General features: G+C 57.4%; 1 protein-coding gene and 1 long non-coding RNA gene across 10 annotated transcripts in view; one reads left to right on the plus strand and one right to left on the minus strand.

The window, feature by feature from the left end:
- The window catches only part of Kiaa1671 (KIAA1671 ortholog), a 148,932-nt gene that overhangs the window by 51,984 nt on the left and 75,986 nt on the right, over nt 1-20,962 (minus strand). Inside the window, exons 1-2 of one of the 8 annotated variants that reach the window (XM_042268353.2) lie at nt 4,341-5,354; nt 3,606-3,896 (exon numbers count right to left, since the gene is read on the minus strand). The exons of 6 other annotated variants lie outside the window; for them this stretch is intronic. In XM_042268353.2, coding sequence (XP_042124287.2) covers nt 3,606-3,887 — 282 coding nt within the window. In that variant the 5' untranslated portion in view covers nt 3,888-3,896; nt 4,341-5,354. Of the gene's footprint in view, nt 1-3,605; nt 3,897-4,303; nt 5,355-20,962 lie in introns of those variants that run through there. One more of the 8 variants, XM_042268354.2, reaches the window with a different exon arrangement.
- On the plus strand, nt 2,227-5,622 carry LOC107402116 (uncharacterized). Of its 2 annotated transcripts, none has more exons than XR_013047573.1 (3): nt 2,227-3,075; nt 3,601-4,263; nt 5,351-5,622. It is a non-coding gene; the product is annotated as an uncharacterized LOC107402116 (long non-coding RNA). The 2 variants fall into 2 exon arrangements; XR_013047574.1 differs by lacking the exon at nt 2,227-3,075 and adding an exon at nt 3,082-3,290.

Raw genomic sequence — 20,962 nt, forward strand, 5'->3', positions numbered from 1 at the left:
GTTTCTTTCCTATTCCTGTTTCTAGTAGCCCGGAGAAGCAAAGGCCACTCAGGTGGCACCTGACTGGGAGGAGATGGCTGGTGACTGGGTAAGTTCTTCTCCAGTGCATGCTCACCTGCCTCTCCTGGGACAGACCCCAGACTATCCATGTTCCAAAGCCCACTCTCCTAGATCCTTGGTTTACTCCAGGGCAGAGGCAAGGACTCAGGGTGGAAGGGAGGTAGGGCCAGACCACAAGGCAAGAAGTCATGGCTTCCCGGGCCAGGTGAGGCAGGGGGATGACCTGGCCCTCAGGCTGCTGGACGGACTGTATCGGACAGGAAGGGCCTGGTGTGGTGGCTAGGACAGTGGCCCCAGGGAGGCAAGTGTGCTCCACTCAGAAATAAAGGTCTCCACGGATCAGTTAAGCTAGGGACTTGGAGGCAGGGTCACCCCGGGTTATCCAGGTGGCCTGGGAGTGTCTTAACTGACGGGCTACCACCACAGCTAAGGGTAGCCTGGGCAAAGGTGGCAGGCTCCAGAAGTGTGTGCGGGGGCTTGCCTGGAAAAGTACTCAGGTAGGGGCTGGCTCTGCACTGAGATGTGGGGATGCAGACAGGGCCATCTCCACGCCATCCGTGGCGTGCTGGGTGCCGAGAGCACCTGGAGCTGACAGAGCGTACCCCAGGCTGTGCACAGACCACACAAACGCTGCACCAGCTTACATGGGGGACTTGAGCATCTCAGACTCGGGTACCATGAGGGTTCCAGAACCTGTCCTCATAGCTGGGAAGGGGTGGCCGCTACAGCAGGGATTCTTAAGGTAGGAGGCGGGCTCAAATCACTGGCCAGACAAGTCAACAGGGGAGTCCAGTTCACAGATGGGAAGAGTGAGGCAGTAAGGGTTGGTTTGACCTGGATAAGGTCATCAGCCTGGGTCCACTCCAGCTTTGTGCAGCATGCAGAGCTCTCCTAGTCAGCCCCCTCCACTGCATATACACACATACACACACACACACACACACAACACCACACACACACAACACCACACACACACACATATACACACACGCACACATACACACACACACACATATACATACACACACACAATACCACACACATACACATACACCATACACAAAACACACACACACCACAATACCACACACATCCATCACAGACACACCACACACACCACACACATACACACACACACACACACACACACACACACACACACACACACACACACACTTCTGGTTCTTCCTCATGTCCAGGCCTCCTGAGACTGACACCACTGTGTCCGTCTGTGTCCCCCGGGCCCCCATTCTGTCCCTCCCTCCTCGGGTTCTCTGGGCCTCTAAGACATCCAGCCTCCTTCCCTGCCCAGTGACCCTTCCTGCCTCCCTCCCGGGGCTGGGCAAAGCATTGTTTTATCTTCTGCCTTTCTTATCTGGGACAGCTAGAGGCCAGCCACCAGCCAAGGACTCAAGGCCGGCTTGGGGAGAGATTTCCAGCCAGGCAGCCACAGAGCCTCCTGCAAACACAGCCCGAGGGCCTTTTCTGGATGAACAGAGCTGAGGGAGATGACGGAGATTAATCCTGTAGGAGGACCAATGCCCGAAGCCCCGCCCCCGCCTGCCCACACGTTCTGAGGCTTCAGGAAGCTCCCACCCATGAGACAAATATTTAAGTCAAGTTCAGAGCGAAAGGGGTGTGTGTGTGTGTGTGTGTGCAGATTCTCCGCTTTGTTGGAAACCTCTGAAGGCATGTAGAGAGAAAGGACTTGGCTGTCTCGCACACGAGACAGGGGTCACACCCACTGCCTTATCCGCCCAGAACCCCATTTCTCGAAGGGCAGAAAGAAGGTCCAGGGAGGGCAGAGGACCTTGGCTCGCCCGAAGTCACCATCTGGGAGGAGGTGGACTGGGATCCAACCTCATGCAGGGGGACACAGAGCCCCACCCCACACAGTAGGACAGCTCGGTACCCAAGAGATTGACAAGTGCTCACCCACTACGTGCCAGCAGGGCGCTGACGGCACACTCCATCTCAGAACAAGAGCAGGGTCCCCTCACTGGACAGAGGGAAACCGAAGACTTGAGAATGGGTTGAGCCCAAGCCAGTCATGCCTGTCACACAGCAGAGGCCAAGCCTAAGTGGGAGGGACCTGATGCCCACACTAAGTATTCACACCGCCCGGTGTCCCCTGTGACAGTGAGGGGCTGAACTCTGTGTCAGTCACTCATGCACTTGCGTGGCCACCAGGGAGGCTGGCCTGTGGCCGTATGAGCACATTCCAGAGGCCTAGAGATGTAGGACAGTGTCCAAAGTCACACAGCTCCTGAAGGATTGGGGCAGAGGGCAGGGAACAGAGCCAGTGTCCCCGGAGAGAATCCTGGCGATCAGGGCACAAGAAGAATGGACAGGGCCAGGAGACACAGACAGGGAAACTGAGACATACACAGAGAGATTATCTTCCTTCAGCCAAACTGCACCTTTCAGAGAAGGGATGGGGCCCCAAAGGAGCGAAGACCCCAACACAAGGAAGACACCCTCACCCATGTGAGCCTCCAAGCATGGCTTCTGGCCTGGGTGAGCCCCTGCCTGGCTGCTCTGTGACTCAGGCCGGCGGAGGAGAGCTAAGTCCCTGCAGCTCTGGGGGCAGTTGTGAGCTCCCGGGAGACCTCACTGCGCAGAGGGCCTGCCCGGGGTTCCCTCGCCCCACACTGGTCCCATCATGGCCACTGGTTCTGGATGATACAAGAGCTGGCTCAGCTCGGTGCCTGGCCTCCAATGCTCCTGAGAACTGGGCCAGCTCAGCCCAGGGCAGAGGCCAGCTCTCTGAAGACACAGGGCGCTCTCGCTAAGCTCAATCCTGGCTAGTGACGTGATGAGTGTCCCCGGAGTTATCAAAGATCAGAGAAGCCTGTCTCCCAGCCAGACTTCCCGCACCTTGCTGTGGGTGCCCATGCAGACACCCTTCCTCCTCCAAACCTGCCTGCCTGATGCCACTTGCTCGGCTTTCTCCTGGCTGGTTATTATCGCCTTGGTCTCCCAGCCCTTAAGAGAGACAGGCATGGAACCCAATAGGTGGGCCTGAGCCTTCCACCCTCACCAAGTCTCAGCTCCCAGGCCAGTGAGATAAACCACCTGCTCCCTGGCCCCCCAAGGCTCTTCCCCTCAGAAATCACTCAGAGATCTCACTGTTGCTCAATGGCAAACAGACCACAACGTTAACTCAGCATGCGTATGACAAGACCACTTGGTCACCCTGGGCGGGCAAGGGGAGACAGAGCAGGTGTCAAGTAAGCGTCCCTAAAAATAGAGGTGTGAGCATGTGTTGTGGGGGCCGCAGTGTCCCGAAGCAGCCCTGCTCACAGACAAGGAGCCTTGAGTTGGTTCCCCCTTGGCGTCCAGGAGGAGGGTGCTGCACCCCCAGGGCGGCCAGCCCCAGCCTTCCACTTCCCACCAGGGTCCCAGGACCACACTCTTTCACGGGCAGGGGAAAAGTCCTTCTCCGGCTGCCACTGCAAATCGGCCCCCTCCCAGGTGCCCGAGGGAGGGGACCTCCCCAGGGTGGCCTTGCTATTTTAAACCACACGCATCCATCCCCAGCTTACAAGATCGGGGGCCTCGGAGTCCGGCTGCCTCTTCCTGAGGGATGAGAACCTCTGCTGGCTGCGGGCGGAGAAGCGTCGAAAGGACTCCCGGCTCCGGGAGGCCAGGTGTCTGAAGGAGGAGGTGCGTTTGAACGGGGTGCGGCTGGCCGTCTCCCCGCTCCGATCGGTGCTCACCGTGGCTGTCACAACGTGCAGGGCCTCTTGGAAGGACCGCCTCACGGTGCCTACCCACTGGGTCATGTGCGTCTGGGCCACCGAGAGTTTGTCGCCCAGGTAATCCATGAGGCCAGCCTGGAGGAGTGGAGGGGGGGGCGGGCGAGGCAGTTAGGGGGCCAGCGCTGCCAGCGTCCTGGTCCCTCCGTCCGCGGTGGCTGTCCTTGGGAAGAAGTTCTGGGCTCCGACGGGAAACCCAGCAGGGCGCATCAGTCCCAGTAAAGTAAACATGGCCCAATAGGCGTCCACGGGTCACACACACGCACACACAAAACGGGGACAGTGACGGGTCAGTAGCTAGTCACCAGCAAGAGCATCAAGTCAGCCAACCAGGACGTCCAGTTCTAGTCCCCGGGGCCAGCGCTGCTGTATTCGAGGAGGAGCAGGTGGCTATGAGGAGCAGGCTGTGGGGGCTGGCACCCCAAACTCACTTCCCTCCATGCAGGTAGACCTCCCATGCACACCTGGGGGGGACCGCCACTCACCACAGAGGGCGGCCAGTCCCCAGCAGGCTCTTCTCACCTGAACCAGTACCGGGAGCTGGAGACTCTAGACCCGAAGCTGAATCTGCCGGCCAGCAGGCAGCGCACTCACTTCCGGAGGGAGGCAGCCACCCGGCCTGGGTCCCCTGGCCCGGCGGGCGGCAGCCGGGAATGACATCAGCCCCCTGTCTTGGCGAGGGGTGCACGGCCCAGGAATGCAGGAGGGGCCTCGGGAGGTGGCCGCCTGGGAGCTGGCGTCAGCCCCAGTTTTTTTTTTTTCTCCCCCCCCCCCCAAGTCTCAACTCGCTCGCTCACTGTCCCTCGGGGACTTCACGTGCCAGACTGCCTACCCACCCTAGTCGGCACTGTGCAGAAATGCTGCTGCTGCTGCTGCTGGGTGTGCGGAGTGTGTGCCAACGAGTGTGCGCGCGTGTGGGGGCATGTGCGTGGGAGGCGCGGCTGCCCCGGGGAAGTGGAGGGATGCCGGATCGGGCTTGTGCCTCTGAGGCTTCAGGTGGAGTCTGAGGACCTGTGGCTGGCGGTCGGTCTGTCTCCCTCTCCTGGCGGCGTCTTCTGCTTCCTCTCCCTGCCTCTGACTACACTTGCCCAGCTCCGGGCTAAGCTGCCTCCACCAGCTCCTCCCCTCTCTTACCCTCTCAGCCGCCCCTGCTGCCTCTCCCGGAGGGGATGCAAGGGACTGGTCCCGAGTTCCCCAAGAGGGTGGATCTGGGGCCGAGAGGTGCCTGCAGTTTTGGTACAGGCAGGGTTGCCATGGCAACCTGGGGGCACAGCATCTGCCCCTTCCCCACGCTGGGCACAGGAGCCACGGGGATGATTCATGTGTTCAGGGGATCACATGAGCTCACTGGGTTTAACCCTTACCGGCTGGAGCATGGAGGGGGGGCAGGCAGTGATAAGACAGGAGAGGGTGAGGACTGGACGGGGAGGGGCATCGGTGCAGCGGGATTCCGGACCCTCCTGTTGCGATCTACACCCCTCTCTGTCCCTTCTACAGGTGAGGATCTACACCCCTCTCTGTCCCTTCTACAGGTCGGGGAAATGGCAGCTCTGAGAGGCAGCTTCACTTCTCTAAGGTCACACAGCAAGAAGGTTCTCCAGGTTTGCTTGGAAGAGCTCCCTCTCCACTGTGTGTGCAGGTCGGACCCTGGACCTGGCCCACTGTGAGGGCTCAAAAATATTGACTTTCCTTCCAATGCCAGGCCAAACCCAAGGTTGAAATCCACATCGGCTCAACCGCCTGGTACGATCTCTGCACCACCCCCTCACTCTGTCCCGAATAAATATTTGCTCTCTGGACATCATCCTTGCCAAAGTAAGTTTATCTTGAAGGCCCCTCCGACGGCGGGCAGGGTGAAGGTCGAGATCCCCACGTCCTCTTTCTCCCCGATTCCCGCTCCTAATGCCAAGCCTCTAGGGTCCAGCACCTCTTATTCATTTAATAGTGAGACTGAGTGCACCTCCTCGGGCCCAGGTACATGGTCACGTGTTATTATGGAGGGTCATAGGGCCGTATCATGGCTACTGATTGACATCCTATCTCCTAAGCCTGATGGACCTTTCAAGGATCCCATTTGCTAAAAGGGAAGACTAAGGCCCAGGGAGCCGAGTCACATACAGGGTTGTGTGTGGTGGGCTGCCTCCCCGAGGCCCCCTGAGGATGCCCGCTTAGTCTTACACTGGGAGTGCCCCTCCCACAGTGTATCAGGGTTGGTCCCCAAGCCCAGCTCAGTGAGGCCGGCTCTCCTGGGTGGCGCTGGGGCATGAGGTGGCAGCCATGTTGGATGCTCAGGTGGAGTCACAGAAAGGCCCACAGGGAAGAAAGAGACCAGGGTTCCATGTTAGCACCATGGCTGACCACTGGATGGAGACAGGTGCCCGTCCCCAGTCAGACCCTAAGAACAAGAACCGTGGCAAATATCCTGACTAGAATCTCATGGAGACACTAAGCTCGGCCACTCGGCCAAGCTACCCTCAGACTCCCGGCCCTGATCACAAAGGTCCTGAGGCAAGCCGGGATCTGGTACACAGGGAACTGCAAGGGGTAGGGTGGGATGGGTGGGGTGGGTGAAGAGAGGTTGGCTCACAGCAGAGAGAGAAGAAGAAGAGGAATAAGAAGAGGAAGAAGAGGAGGAAGAGGAGGAGGAGGAGGAAGAAGAAAAAGAAAGAAAGGAAGGAAGGAAGGAAGGAAGGAAGGAAGGAAGGAAGGAAGGAAGGAAGGAAGGAAGGAAGAAAGAAAAGAAGCAGCCAGTGCTCAGCCAAGAGAGGTGGACAGGCTAGGGCTACCCGAGTGTCCGGATCCAGGGGTGGAGGAAGGCTCCATGACACTGACCTTGACTTTTCCAGTATTGATTCTCTGTTCTTTTTTTTTTTTTTAAGTATTCACATTAACTTTATTTATTTTTCAATAATTGAGTAAAACCGAAATTTATTATAAAGATTCTCTGTTCTTCATAGGATTTTGCTTTCATTTTTCTTTAATGTACTCATTTAAAATATTATTCATCTTGGTTATTGATTGTTTTGTTGTTTCCTGACCTCACTGGTCTTACCCTGTCCCCTCCGCACCGATTAGCTACATCCAGTCATCTGTGATTGGCTACTGGTTTTAGTCAGTTAGTTATTACTGAGCAATAACTAAAACTCTGATTGCTTTCACAGAGGAAGCCACCAAGCACATGCTTTGTCATGGACGTGGCTGGTCGACTCCTTCCTGTCCCTACTTCTAGAGGGCACATTTGACCTTCTGCCCATGCCCATTCTGGTTGTACCAACCCTAGAACACTGTCTGGATCAGAGCTATGCACAGGGGCTCACCCCAATGACCAGCTAGCAAAGAACTCAAAACCCGGGTTCCCTATTTGCAAATGGTCTAAGCCAGCCATGAGCCACGCTGGGGGCAGATCTCAGCGGACACCTCTGTGTCCTCAGCTCTGTCCCTGCTCCAGCCTATGGCCAGGCCTCTTCTACGCTTCACCTGACAGTTAGTCACCAGCATAGACATCCCCACCTGTTTCTGCATATGGAGACCAGGCCAAGAGCTCTCTGCCAACATCCTCACTGTCCCCTGAGCACCAGCTATGGCCAAACACCAGGGCACCCTGTCCCGTACCGTGTATCATACATATCATGTCACCAGCAGGGTAATGGTGTCACTGTGATGCAATACCGTGTGACCTCACAGTGCTGTCATTACATCATCACACACACCACCATGTTGCCTCACGGTCACTGGACTGCCTCCCTGTCACGCCTCATCTGCTCCTGCCAACCACACAACAGGCTACCATTTTAGAGATGGACGGTGCAGGGCAGGGACATGACCAGCCCAGCACCACACCGCTGTTAAGTGGTGGAGTCGACAGCGCTGCGGCGCAGGGATCGCAGTGGATCCCGGCATTCAGCCTCCTTCAGAGAGACAGGAGCAGGAGAAAGCGGGGAGCCAGATGCGGGCTGCTCGCGCTGGCTTCCAGGGGCACCACGTGCTCTGGGAGTGGGGCTATAAAAAGCGCCACTCCTGAATCTGGGGCAGCACCGGCAGTGCCCCCAGAGGGCTGTTTCTGCAAACGCTATTCTCTCCAGGAAACTCTGGGGACACCGCCGCAGGCATCCTGAAAGCAAACCTCCCTTGCACAAGGAATCTGCAAAACTGGGGGAGCTGTGGGGATCCAGGAGGAACTGAGGATGTCAACCACAGTGTGAGGTGGGACAGACAGCCCTCGGGTCTCAGAAGGGAAGACTCTGTCATTCATCCATCCATCCATCCATCCATCCATCCATCCATCCATCCATCCATCCAACCAACACTCCCTGAACAGCTAGTTCCTCCACATACATCAGTCTGACATGGAATAGAGCTGTGGTCGGTCCCTGCATAGTTCAGCTGCCTCTCTGGATCTAAAGTAGCCAAGGAGGAGGGGGACCCCACAGGCACCTCAAGCCTGGCACCACCACTCCTCCCCAAATCTGTCTCAAGCACATGCCCTCGAGATTTCCTGGTTTAGTGGGAGAAACCACCAAAAGGAACAGCCGGCTTGTGTGTGTGTGTGTGTGTGTGTGTGTGTGTGTGTGTGTGTGTGTGTGTGTGTGTGTGTGTGACCCACGAGCCAGGGGCCGATGCACAACCAGGGGACGGACAGAGATGATGAACCTAACCGAGAAACACTGCTAAGCAAAGGGGAAAGGTTGCGATGAGGAGGTGGGGTATCTGGGAGCTGATAAGAAAGCAGTAATAAAACCATTACCCAAAGGTGTTCCCAAGCTGGGAGCTGCCCACACCTCTCACCCCATTTCACCATTGGGCGAGCGGGTGAGTCCATCACGGCCACCCTCCCTCGCTTCACAGCAGGGCGGTACCGTGAGGAGAGCCAGCTCCAGGGCCAGGACTTGTGACTTGATTCCAGGCCCCTCTGGCTGGCTCTAACACCTTCACTGCCTCTTTCCCTTTCAGGGTGGGAGTCAGAAGTCACACACCGCGTCAGACCCCCCCCCCCAAGGGCCCCATCTGCCCCCAAGGCCTTTTCATGACTATGGTCACCACTCTCTGTGAGACTCCGAGTTCCTAGGGCTCCCTGGGAAGCTGGGCGCTGCCAACGCTGCCAATGGTCACAATGCCCACCGCACCCCCCTTCCACCTAACAGCCTGGAGATGAATCCCCGGGTCCACACAAAGTGGAAGGGTCATGAAGCCTGAGCAAATCCAGTCTTCTTCCCTGGACGGAGCTTTGTGGCCCTAGGCCTGACCCGTAGCTGGGGGTCTCCTCCGAGGCTCTGTTCCCTCAAGAGAGGTCGGGAAAGGGCTTATCAATCAAGGCAGCACCACATAAACCAGCAATGAAGGGGAGGGTCTGGGGCCCCCAGCACCCAGGACGTAGAAGCACGAGGATCAGGACTTCAGAGTCATCCTTGGCTGTACAGAGAGGTTGAGGCCAACCTGGGCTACATGAGACCTAAGGTGGTGGGGCTAAGCAAACCCAGGAGGTTTGGTCCAGCTCAGGGCAAGCCCTCCTGGAGGTGTGCGTCCCCAAGAAATTGTCTTAGCTCGTCATCTTGTTCAAACACCTCCCGAGACCCGAGACACCATCTCAGAGGCCGGCCCATGGGCACAGCTCTTCCAGGCCACATATGCTGTCCTGGGCCCCATGGGAAATCCATCGGGTGACTGGTTCCACATGGCAGATGCCTGTGGCCCAGACTCTGATAACCTAGGACTTCCTCTCCCCCACTCATCTACTTGCTCTGGACACACTGGACATCCTGGAACACGCCACACCGTCCACGCCCTTTCTCCTCCACACGTCCACCACGCTGTCCCCTCTGGCTGGAACGCCCTTCCACGCCTTTCACTCCTGGTCCAAGATCAGGATGTGCAGTCCAGACATCCCCTCCTCTGAGAAGCCTCCCTCAAACCACTGAGCATGCTGGCCCATGACTCAGTTTACCGGCCATCTGCTGAGACCCCCGGGCACAGTTGGGCTGCATCTGGCTCACCCAGAACCCTCACAGACACTCCCCACGCCCACCCACCATGTAAACATGAACGACTGAGGCCTGGACCGACTCACAGAACTCCCGGCATCCCTAGGCCAGTTCCCATAGCAACAAGGAAAGGAGTCTGATAAGGAGGAAACTACAGCATCTTGGCCTCCACCTTCCAGTCCACCCAGGTTATTTATAACCACGCCGAGCACGCCGCCATTTCCTTGTGTTCGTTCATCCACGTTCTCCAGCCGTCATTTCAGGGCACGCTGTTAGTTAACTTGGCCGAGGGAGGGGGATCACCCAGAAAGGAGGGCTTTCGAGAAACAGGCGGAGGCGTCGTGCGCCATCCGGCTCGGGTGGGAAGCCACATTTCCCCCACTGTGGAGTACTGGGATGTGGCCCTGCTGTGAGGAGGCTGGTCTGGGGTCCTCCGTGGCCCCTCACCGGGGAGCCGGGAGACTGGGCCCAGCACAGAGGAGGGCTTCAAACGCACCCCACCTGCCCCGCGAACTGCACCTGCCCTCAAGCGAAGGAGCTGCCCACCAGCCTTCTTTCCGCCCACAACTGCATTTCAGGATTTGGGATCAATGAAGAAGGAACCAGAGGCAGGACTGGGGGAGATGCCTGGCCCCTGGGAGGGGTGTTGATCTCCGAGATGTGAGACCGCTGCACTTAGCTGCCCCAGAGTAGCTCCCCAAGATCTGAGGGCCACGGTGAAGGTGATGAGGGGTTAGAAGGAGCTTGACTGGTGGACGCAGCTGGGGTGGTGCTGGGTGCAGAACCCACCGGCTAGGAGCAGGGACCGTCGGAGCTGTGGCAGCAGCTCGCCGAGGTGGGTGTGGCCAGCCTCGGTTCTCACCGGCCTTCCAGGCAGGTCTGCCTGTCTGCTTTGCTGTAACACAACACCTGAGGCTGGGAGAATTATAGGGAAGGAGAGGTCACAGCTCACCACTCTAGAGCAAGGCACTGGCAGCCGGTGAGTCTTTGCTGGTGGCTGACGCTGATGACTGAGGTTCAAGAAAGGACACTGTGCTCCCATTGGGCGCGGGGCACCTCTTCCCTGCCCCATACTGTTTTCTGCCCAAGTTATGGGAAATCACGGCACAGTGCCAGGGAGTGAACAGAGGTGCCCAGTGGAAGCATGAAATAGTGAGGGAGCCACACCAGCTTATGGTGTGTGGGACGTTTACCCACCAACCCCACAGAGTTTTCTTGAGTGCGAGCAGCAGGAAATATTAGATAAAAGGACTGAGATTGTAGAGATAAACAGATAGAAAATAAAGGATAGCCTCGAGAGGGCCTGGAACCTATTCCAACAGGCCCTGACTGGCTCCACCCCAGAGTACTTATAGAAATGCCAAGGGTTGAAGCAAAAGACCTCCCCCAGCACAGCCAAGTGCAGACCATCTCAGACACCTGCACTCAGGCCGGTGGTCCTAATCATCCTCTATGCGGACCTGCTGGGTAAAGCCCCGAGGAACCTGAAAATGGGCTCCCACAATGGTGGGTGCCTGCAGCCACAGGACCCTCATCCTGTAATGTAAAGAGAAATGGCTGGACCCCAGGGCACCTCCACCTCCACCCCATCACCTGGTTACTGGTTCTGGACAGACTCGGCTCTGCCTCAAGAGATCCTCAAACCCGAGTGGCCGGCCTGGCTCCCAGAGCTACCACTGGCCTCTCTGGGTCTTTGCTGTGTGGCCTTCTGCTTGCTTGTGTTTGGTAAACAGAATGAAAATGACCCTCTCACCTTATGTGAGGCAAACACACGTGTGTGCCACACAGATGAAGAAACAGGCAGGGGGTGGAGGCTGGAGGATGCCCACTTGGTGGCCAGTCTGAGCGTGAGACTCATGCTCTGCCCACCCTCTTAGTAGCCACGGCTCAAATGATTAGGAGGTGACTGGCCACTCTGACGCCCCGCACCCAACCCCCATCACTTTATCACGGCTCCCCTGGCCCTGCCCCTCTCCTCATCTCCTCAGAGGCGGCAGGAAAGCCCATGCCTCCTCACAGCTGCTGGAGGATGGTCTCTTGTGTCAGGTTTCTCCAGAGCTCCACTTCTGAGTCACCCCCCTACACACACACACACACACACACACACACACACACACACGAATTCCAGAACACCACGCTGGGCCCTAACACACACACACACACACACACACACACACACACACACACACACACACGAGAGTTCCAGAACACCACGCTGGGTCCTAACACACACACACACACACACACACACACACACACACACACACACACACGAGAGTTCCAGAACACCACGCTGGGCCCTAACACACACACACACACACACACACACACACACACACACACACACACACACGAGAGTTCCAGAACACCACGCTGGGTCCTAACACACACACACACACACACACACACACACACAGAGTTCCAGAACGCCACGCTGGGCCACATCCCATCACATTCCAGTAGAATCCTAGCAGCCCAAACTGCAAGCCCTTCCACAGGCCCCCATACCTCAGGACAAAGTGACCTGTCATTTCCCCCATGGTGGGACCCCCCCCCCCGTAGTCCCCCCAATCTGCTGCAGCACCCCACAGGCCGGCAAGCATCTTGCTCCTGAGTCTGAGATTCCCTAACCCATGCATGACACAGGAGCCCAGACCCACCTGCTCAGGGCACCTACGCTCAGGCTTGGCCAACCCAGGATGTAGTTTCCCCTGGCCCACCCTGCCTCGCTAAGGGAGGCCCTGGCAGGTGGGATGTGTGGGGTGTTTTGTGGACTAAACACAGGCATGAAGCCTGGAGTGAGGAAGGGAGAGAGGGACTGGATCTGTTTGTAGCAAAACGCCACACCCCACCCCTGCCACCCAGAAGGCCACCCTGCCACAGCTGCACTTAGTCCTGGGACTCCCAAAGCACAGCTTTCTCGCAATCATCTTGTGAGGGTTAACCTGCCATAACCCCCTGGCTCCCCAGATCCTGGCACCCGAGCAGCCTGATGGGCAGGTAATGGGGAAAAGCCTCCCCCAAGGTACACCAGGTCTTCCTATGATGGCAGGAACCTCGGCCGCCATGTTGGGTCCGTTCTGTCGCGGGGAAATAGGAAGCTAGGAAGAGCACAGGTTGATCCACTGATGCAGCGCACGCGGGGACTTAAGATTATCTCTGGAAAATGCCAGATGGCGACTATTTTTGGCTTTGCAAGTCACGTGTAGTGTTTTCACAACCTTTTAAAGATGTAAAGCTCATTCTTACTTCACGGGGCCCTCTCCGGCCAACACCGCCCCTATCCACGTTCCCACCAGGTAATTTACCGGCAGCACCCTCATTGTTTGGCTGAGAGCTATGAGGTCATTTAATGTTTAACCTCTGGCAAAATGGGAGTCAGGGCCGGGAGGGACTTTGGCCAGATGAATCTGAGAATGGGGGGAGAAAAACCAGCCAGCCATCGACTCTGAGAGTTCTGGCGAGGCCTGGGGAAGGCTTGGCTTGCAGCCAGCATGCGGTGAATGTCACCACTTACAACTGGCCACCGACGACGACGACGCCACAGCTGGACCTACCCAGGCCCAAGCTACTCCTGAAGCTAGAAAATTTGCCTTCCGTTAATCTGCAGCACACTCTGCCGATGACCCTTGACCCCGGCTCTGGAGCCTACCTGCTCCTCCCAAGGGGGGAAACGGGGTGGGGGGGGTGTCTGCCCCTCCCTCCCTCTCAGACACCACTAGATCACCTCCCAGCGGCCCCTATGCCCCCCGCAGGACCCACCTTCCTCGGTCACCCCGCCCTATCAGCCAAGCTCACCCACCAGTGAGAGATTAGAGGGACCCCAGTCCCACCTACCCCAAGGCAAGTTCCGGCCTGGCCCCCCTTCCACTCTCCCCAGCTCTGCGGTTGCAGGGTGTGTGAGTGTGCGTGTGCGTGTGTGTGTTTTGCAGGGGCTGACACCAGCTCTGTCTGGGCAGAAGTGTAGCATCCTCCCCGGTTCCTCTTCCCCAAAACCTCCCGTCTCGATCTGAACCTGGCTACCCACCCATGCAAGCAATGGACACCAATTCTCAGGTTTCCGGTCTTCCTGGTCCACCCCTCCCCCGTGAGCTTTATACTAGTGTATCCCACCACACACTCTCCACCGAGACCCCAGACGGGCCACACCCAGAATACAATCAGACACTCTGCCCTGTCCCCCAAGCCCCCCACTGCTTCCTCCCGCACTCACCTCTAGGCTGGCCGTATGGACCACCAGGCCTCAGCCTCCTGAGCTGTTCCCAACCCAGGATCGTACATGCCCGAACCCTTCCTCCTGGACCCCCACAGGTGCAGGTCCGGCTCCCCGCCTCTGAGAAGCCTTTCCAGCCACGCAGCCTCCCTCCACTACGTTCTGCCTTCTCCACTCACGGACCAGCCCAGGGAACGGCTGTTTCCTCCACATTCGTGGGATCTGTCTATTCCCCCAGAACCCACACTGGGGAAGGGAGGGCCCGGGTCCCCCTTGCCACCAAAGTTAGCGGAGGGCCGGCAAGATGGCTCAGAGGGTAAAGGTGTCTGCTGCCACGCCCCATGACCTGAGTTCAACCCCTGGGACCCACAGGGTCGAGCGAGAGCACTGACTTGGATTCCTACAACTTCTCGCTTGACCTCCACATGCACACCATGGCGCAGACACATACACACAGAGTAAATAAATGAGTAAAATTTAATTTAAATTTTACTCGAACAGACGGACAAATGAGGGGGGGGGGTAGCACAGCATCCCCTGGACGGTGACAGGGACAGCCAGGGACACCCCCGTCAGTCAGCTGCAGCCCCCGGGACTGGTGGCCAGCATCTCTTCTCAAAACCCTGTTCAAAAAGGTATCTAAATGCCACATCGTGGCACCAAGACACGTCGGCTGAGGGTCTAAGGCTGAGAACACGGCTCGCTGTGTCCCGGTAGCCATGACAACTGAAATCTCCAAGTGCAACTTGTCTCCCTCCGACTTTGAGCACAGAAACTCTGGAAGGGCATGTTCATGCCGTTTCCTGGCAACAGGCATGCAGAAGAGACCTCACTCGGTCATAGGACCGCACAGGGTGTCCTCACCACGAAGAAAGCACCTGTCTGAAGGTGGTGAAGCATTGTAAAATAGTATTTGAAGGTGTGTTACTTTTGTTGATGCTGCATTTGTTTAACTCTGTGAAGCTGTGTTACTTTGCCTGTCTAAAACACTGATTGGTCTAATAAAGAGCTGAACAGCCAATAGCAAGGCAGGAGAGAGGGGGCGGGGCTGGCAGGCAGAGAGAATAAATAGGAGAAATCTGGGAGGAGGGAGAAGGAGCCAGAGAAGGAAGAGGATGCCAGGGGCCAGCCACCCAGCTACATGGCAAGCCACAGAGTAAGAGTAAAAGCCCAGAGGCAAAAGGTAGATGGGATAACTTAAAGTTAAGGAAAGCTGGCCAGAAACAAGCCAAGCTAAGGCCGAGTATTTATAATCAAGAATAAGCCTCTGTGTGTGATTTATTTGGGAGCTGGGTGGTGGGCCCCACAAAAGAGCAAAAATAAACAATAACAGTAAAGACTCAGGACCATCATCGAGGGCACACAGGAAAAGCCAAGACAGTGTTCACCATGTACTAAAATATCATTCCCTTCCAGGACCCCTGCAGCCCCCAAGAGCCCAGGTTCCTGATAGGAAATGACCTGGAGACCACAGAGAACCAGGTTCCCGATAGGAAATGACCTGGAGACCACAGGGAACCCAGGTTCCTGATAGGAAATGACATGGAGACCACAGAGAACCAGGTTCCCGATAGGAAATGACCTGGAGACCACAGAGAACCAGGTTCCCGATAGGAAATGACCTGGAGACCACAGAGAACCAGGTTCCCGAGAGGAAATGACCTGGAGACCACAGAGAACCAGGTTCCTGATAGGAAATGACCTGGAGACCACAGAGAACCAGGTTCCCGGTAGGAAATGACCTGGAGACCACAGAGAACCAGGTTCCCGGTAGGAAATGACCTGGAGACCACAGAGAACCAGGTTCCCGGTAGGAAATGACCTGGAGACCACAGAGAACCAGGTTCCCGGTAGGAAATGACCTGGAGACCACAGAGAACCAGGTTCCCGGTAGGAAATGACCTGGAGACCACAGAGAACCAGGTTCCCGATAGGAAATGACCTGGAGACCACAGAGAACCAGGTTTCTGATAGGAAATGACCTGGAGACCACAGAGAACCAGGTTTCTGATAGGAAATGACCTGGAGACCACAGAGAACCAGGTTCCCGATAGGAAATGACCTGGAGACCACAGAGAACCAGGTTCCCGGTAGGAAATGACCTGGAGACCACAGAGAACCAGGTTCCCGAGAGGAAATGACCTGGAGACCACAGAGAACCAGGTTCCTGATAGGAAATGACCTGGAGACCACAGAGAACCAGGTTCCCGATAGGAAATGACCTGGAGACCACAGAGAACCAGGTTCCCGATAGGAAATGACCTGGAGACCACAGAGAACCAGGTTCCCGATAGGAAATGACCTGGAGACCACAGAGAACCAGGTTCCCGGTAGGAAATGACCTGGAGAGCACAGAGAACCAGGTTCCCGATAGGAAATGACCTGGAGACCACAGAGAACCAGGTTCCCGATAGGAAATGACCTGGAGACCACAGAGAACCAGGTTCCCGATAGGAAATGACCTGGAGACCACAGAGAACCAGGTTCCCGATAGGAAATGACCTGGAGACCACAGAATTACACAGCTCCCATGCCCCCAACTCCTCTCCTCCCAGCCCAAGGCAGTGGGGACACTGTGGAAGGAGGTGTCAATGCTGTGCTGTTCAGAGACTGGAGGCAAGAGGAAAGTCTGTCTGTGTCCCTCGACAATGGGCTGACGTGAGAGTGTAAGCTAAAACAAATCCTTTCTCCCCCAAGCTGCTTCTGGCCAAGGCATTTTATCCTAGCCGTAGGAAAAAACAAAACAGGACACCCATAAAAGGTGACCAAGTGCCCTCTAGGGAGAGAGACCAGCAGGTGCTTGTTCTACAAATATGCGAACATGTGCCTGTCACCCTTTCTGGTGGTGGGAGTGAGGAGGTACGCAGGAACCCCACCGTAAAGCTTGGTACCCACAAGCCCTTCAGAAAATGCTTCGGGGAATCATGAACAGCAAGATGTCCATCGTGTGTGTGTGTGTGTGTGTGTGTGTGTGTGTGTGTGTGTGTGTGTACACAAGCATGTGGAGGCTGGAGATGACAACCAGGTGTCCTCTATCGATCCCTGCCTTCTCTTCTGAGACGGGGTCTCTCACTGATTGGCTGGACCGATAGCCAGCAAGCCTCAGGGTCCCCCACCCCTGGCCTGTGCTGGGCTACAGATGTGCACAGCTGCCCCTCAATTCTACATGGATTCCATCTCCACAGCACCCATCTTTTCTCTCAGACAGGGTCTCTCGCTATGTGGCCCAGACGGACTTCAAGCTCATGATCCTCTTGCGGCCGACTTCTCGGTGCGATGGCAGATGTAACCACGGGCCTGGCCTCCATCCTCATATTGGAGCTTCTCACCGGGTGACAAGACCCTGAGAGCAGTGACTGTCACCAGCCATCACGCTCAGGACCTCATCAGCGGAGTCAGTAACTGAAGCCTGGCTGACAGCGGTCAGCACCGCAGCATGACATTGGCTGGGTAGCCAGGCCGCTGGGTGCGGAGCTCGGCTTCCTGGCTCACAGGGCGTCCTTTCCCAGTCCTCAATGGGGATCGGAACTTCCAGACCAAAGCTGGAATGGCTACCCACTACAGCACCCCCCCTCACTCTCTAAAGGTGGCCTCGGCATGTGGGGCCAGCACCCCACGTGAACCCCATCTCACACTCTGCACCTGGAGTCGCAGCCTGCACCCTGCCCCTCACACTGCCCTGGGGGAAACGGCCTCTCCCCATGAACAGCAAGATGGCAGCCGAGGTTTGCTGAAGCTGCCTCTCGGGTGCGGTCCCTCAGAAGGAGGGGTCTGACGAGGCCAGACATGCAGCCAGTGTTGGGGAACAGGATCCCCACCCTGAAGAGAAAGAACCTCTTTATGCCCTTTTATGGTGGGAAAGTGGACAGGGGTCAGAGGGTTTGTCCTGACGGCAGATGTGGAGCCGGGCTCTGAGGAAGCCTGGGTCGGGCCTCAGGGCCTGGGTCGGGCCTCAGGGTCGGCGGCCCTGAGACTCCGTGGCTGGATGGCTGGTGTGGGCTGGCACAGCCTGCTCTAAATTTAGAACGACTAACGTGGCTGGGGAGAGGGGTCCTGGGGGTGCCGCTCCACAGCAGGGCGGTGCTGGGGCTTGGCAGGGTGCCACAGTCCTTCCAGGCCCGGCCTGGGCAGCAGCTCCCAGCAGCCTGTGCGGTTTCCTGTCCACCTGTGTGGACCTGAACAACAGGAAAGAACAGAGGCCTGCCCCACCCGGCTTTCTTCTCCATCCATTCTACACGGACAGACTCTCGGAGGGGCCGGGCGGGCCCAGGACGTGTGAGCTACACAGGGCTGTATGCCGTGTGTGTGTGTGTGTGTGTGTGTGTGTGTGTGTGTGTGTGTGTGTGTGTGTGTGTGTGTGTCCGAGCCTAAGGAACAAAACAAAGAGCAGGATTCGGGCCAGCTCCAGGGATACATTCAGCTCCCTCAGTGACTCGCTCGGCTCAGTGTGCATTTATTTATTGAGCACCTCTGTGTACCAAGCCCAGCTCACCCACAGTAAACGAATCAACGAGACACACCCCCACCCTCAAAACACTCGCTTTGACGTTGGTTCAATACAAACAAGCACCTACTGTGTGCAGGCCCTCGTGCTGGGAAACAGAGGGAAATGAGCCAGGGGCCCTCATCACTTATTCTTGCCAGCCGTCCATTCTTCTGTCCAGCCCTATCAGCCGTGACTGAGCACTTCCTGTATACCCCGCCCTCTGCCGAGCCCTGTGGACGGAGTCGTGGTGCAGCCATTACTGATGGAGAGATCTGATCGTTCGTGGACACCCGGATCCCGGCTGCGTGAGCACACAGGGCTCAGATGCCGTCGGCATTTAACACAGCCTACTGTGTGCACAGGAGATGTGACCAGCTTCCTCCCTCTCTGACAGGCTCATTCCACGGAAGTACACACTGGGCCCTACTGTGTGCTGGGCCCTACTGTGTGCCGGGCCCTACTGTGTGCCGGGCCCTGAGGAGTCAGTGGATGAGTTCCACACCCACGGGGCTGGATCCCATAGGACCTGCTCACTCATGAGACGCATGCTCACCCACGAAGTGAGGCTGGATGCTCACCTGGTCCCTCTGTCAGAACAGCAAGGACCTCTCAGTTCTTCAAAGCCATGAGACTCGAAGCAGGCCACACACACCCTGCCCTGACCGTGGCAGGGACGAAGGGCCCACGAAGGAGCCACTCGGTACCCAGGATCCTATCTGGGGATGGAGATGAGAATTCAGGGACAGCCAAGCTCAGGGACGGACTGGGAGAACCACCCACATCTCCAACAGCGTGGAGGCGCCCAGCAGCAGACAGCAGCCAGGCTGGTCCCTCAGAGTCTCCACCCTCCTGGGCCAAGGGGAGGGAAACAGAAAAGCAGGATTTGTACCCATTGCCCAAGGGGCTGAGTAAGTGGGTCTGTGTGCTCCTCCCTCATGGCCACTGGAATCCACAAAGACCAGCAGAAGGGAAGCCCTGGGCCTTCTGTGGCGGCTGTGCCCTCAAAATAAACAGCGTGGTTGGTGCACTGGCTCTCATAGCCCAGGCCCATGGGCACAAACACCCAGCTCATGAGTGACAAAGTTTTCAGAAGAAATTTAGCTCTCAGTCACCAGGACACCCAGCTGACCCAGCTCCAGCCAGGGGCACCTGTACCCACTGTGTCCTGCTACACTTCCTGCCCCCAGAAGCCATAAGTGTGACCATGGCTAGTTAGGGCTACAGACAGGACCCCTACAAGTCCCTGGGTCCTACAGACCTCGGGAGGGTCTAAGAAACAGAAGGCAGAAAACAGGGCTCCCATGGAACTAGAAAGCTCCATGCACCCAGGAACCCTGGCATCATTGGCCTCCCAGGCTCTCCAGATGCTCTCCCGTGAGGCCGCCCAGTCTGCTGTGCGGGTCACAGGATGACCTAGGTTCACATGCACCGCTCCTGCTCTGCTCTAGGAGCCTTGGGTCACCTGGCCTGGAGGACAAAGATCGCTTTCACCGGGCCCGGCGACTCACGCAAGCCTGGGCAGGCGGCAGGGCCCGGGAGGGCAGCCCCGGCAGGCCCCTCTGGGAAGATGGCCAGACAGCCTAGCAGTGCCTGGGGCCCCACAAGCCAGGGCATCGAGGAGGGCTGGCCCTCTCCCCCTCATCCGGGTCCCTCCCAGTCTCTACCTTCCACAGGGTGAGAAGGCGGAGAGGCCTGGAGGAAATGCTGATGAATTCACCAGAACTGGAAAGCTTAAGGAGACACCTTGAGCTTTATTTAAGATCAAGTCAGGCAGGGCACAGTGCAGGCTCCCAGGCTGGGCAGCCTGGGTCAGACCTCCCTCCTCTGCTGAGGGCTGGGTGGTCTTCTGGAGGTGACTTAACCTCTCTGGGCAGAGGGCAGCGGTACCTCCCTCCAGGACTGCTCAGAGGACGCAATGAAGCCCCAGGCCGACGTCCTGGTGGCAGAGCACAGAACACTGACTCAATTTTGGAAAAGCCTTAAAATGAGTGGTAACGCTAACGGGAGGCCAGCAAGGGTAGCTAATCCAGTCCAAGTGGTATCTTAGGCTGGGGGTGGGGGCTCAGGTAGTTCCGTGGCCTCCAGTCTCACTGACCCCCCTGCCTCCACCTCCCAAGTCCTGGGTCACACGCTCAGGCCACGGCCCCCGTGAGTGGGGGAGGGCCTGCGTGAGCTGAGGGAAGGAGGACTCGGGCGGGCCGGCGGGCACAGATGCCCACACACAGAAGTTTCTGTGAGGTCACAGAGAGAGGAGGCCTCTGTGAGTCCAGGACAAAAGCCTCCCAACACCTCGGATCTTCCCTTGAGCCCCAGAACCGCCGCAGGGTGGGTGAGGCTCTCCTGGGCCGAAGCTTCTCCGGGCTAGGGAGTCTGACAGGGTGACACCCCAGCAACTCTTCCAGGATGGAGAGAATGAAGATACTTCCCGGAGGTGACGGCTCCATCGGCGTACACAGGACGGGGGGGG

This window comes from Peromyscus maniculatus, chromosome 23 (assembly GCF_049852395.1).
Source record: "Peromyscus maniculatus bairdii isolate BWxNUB_F1_BW_parent chromosome 23, HU_Pman_BW_mat_3.1, whole genome shotgun sequence".
Classification (NCBI taxonomy): Eukaryota; Metazoa; Chordata; class Mammalia; order Rodentia; family Cricetidae; genus Peromyscus; species Peromyscus maniculatus.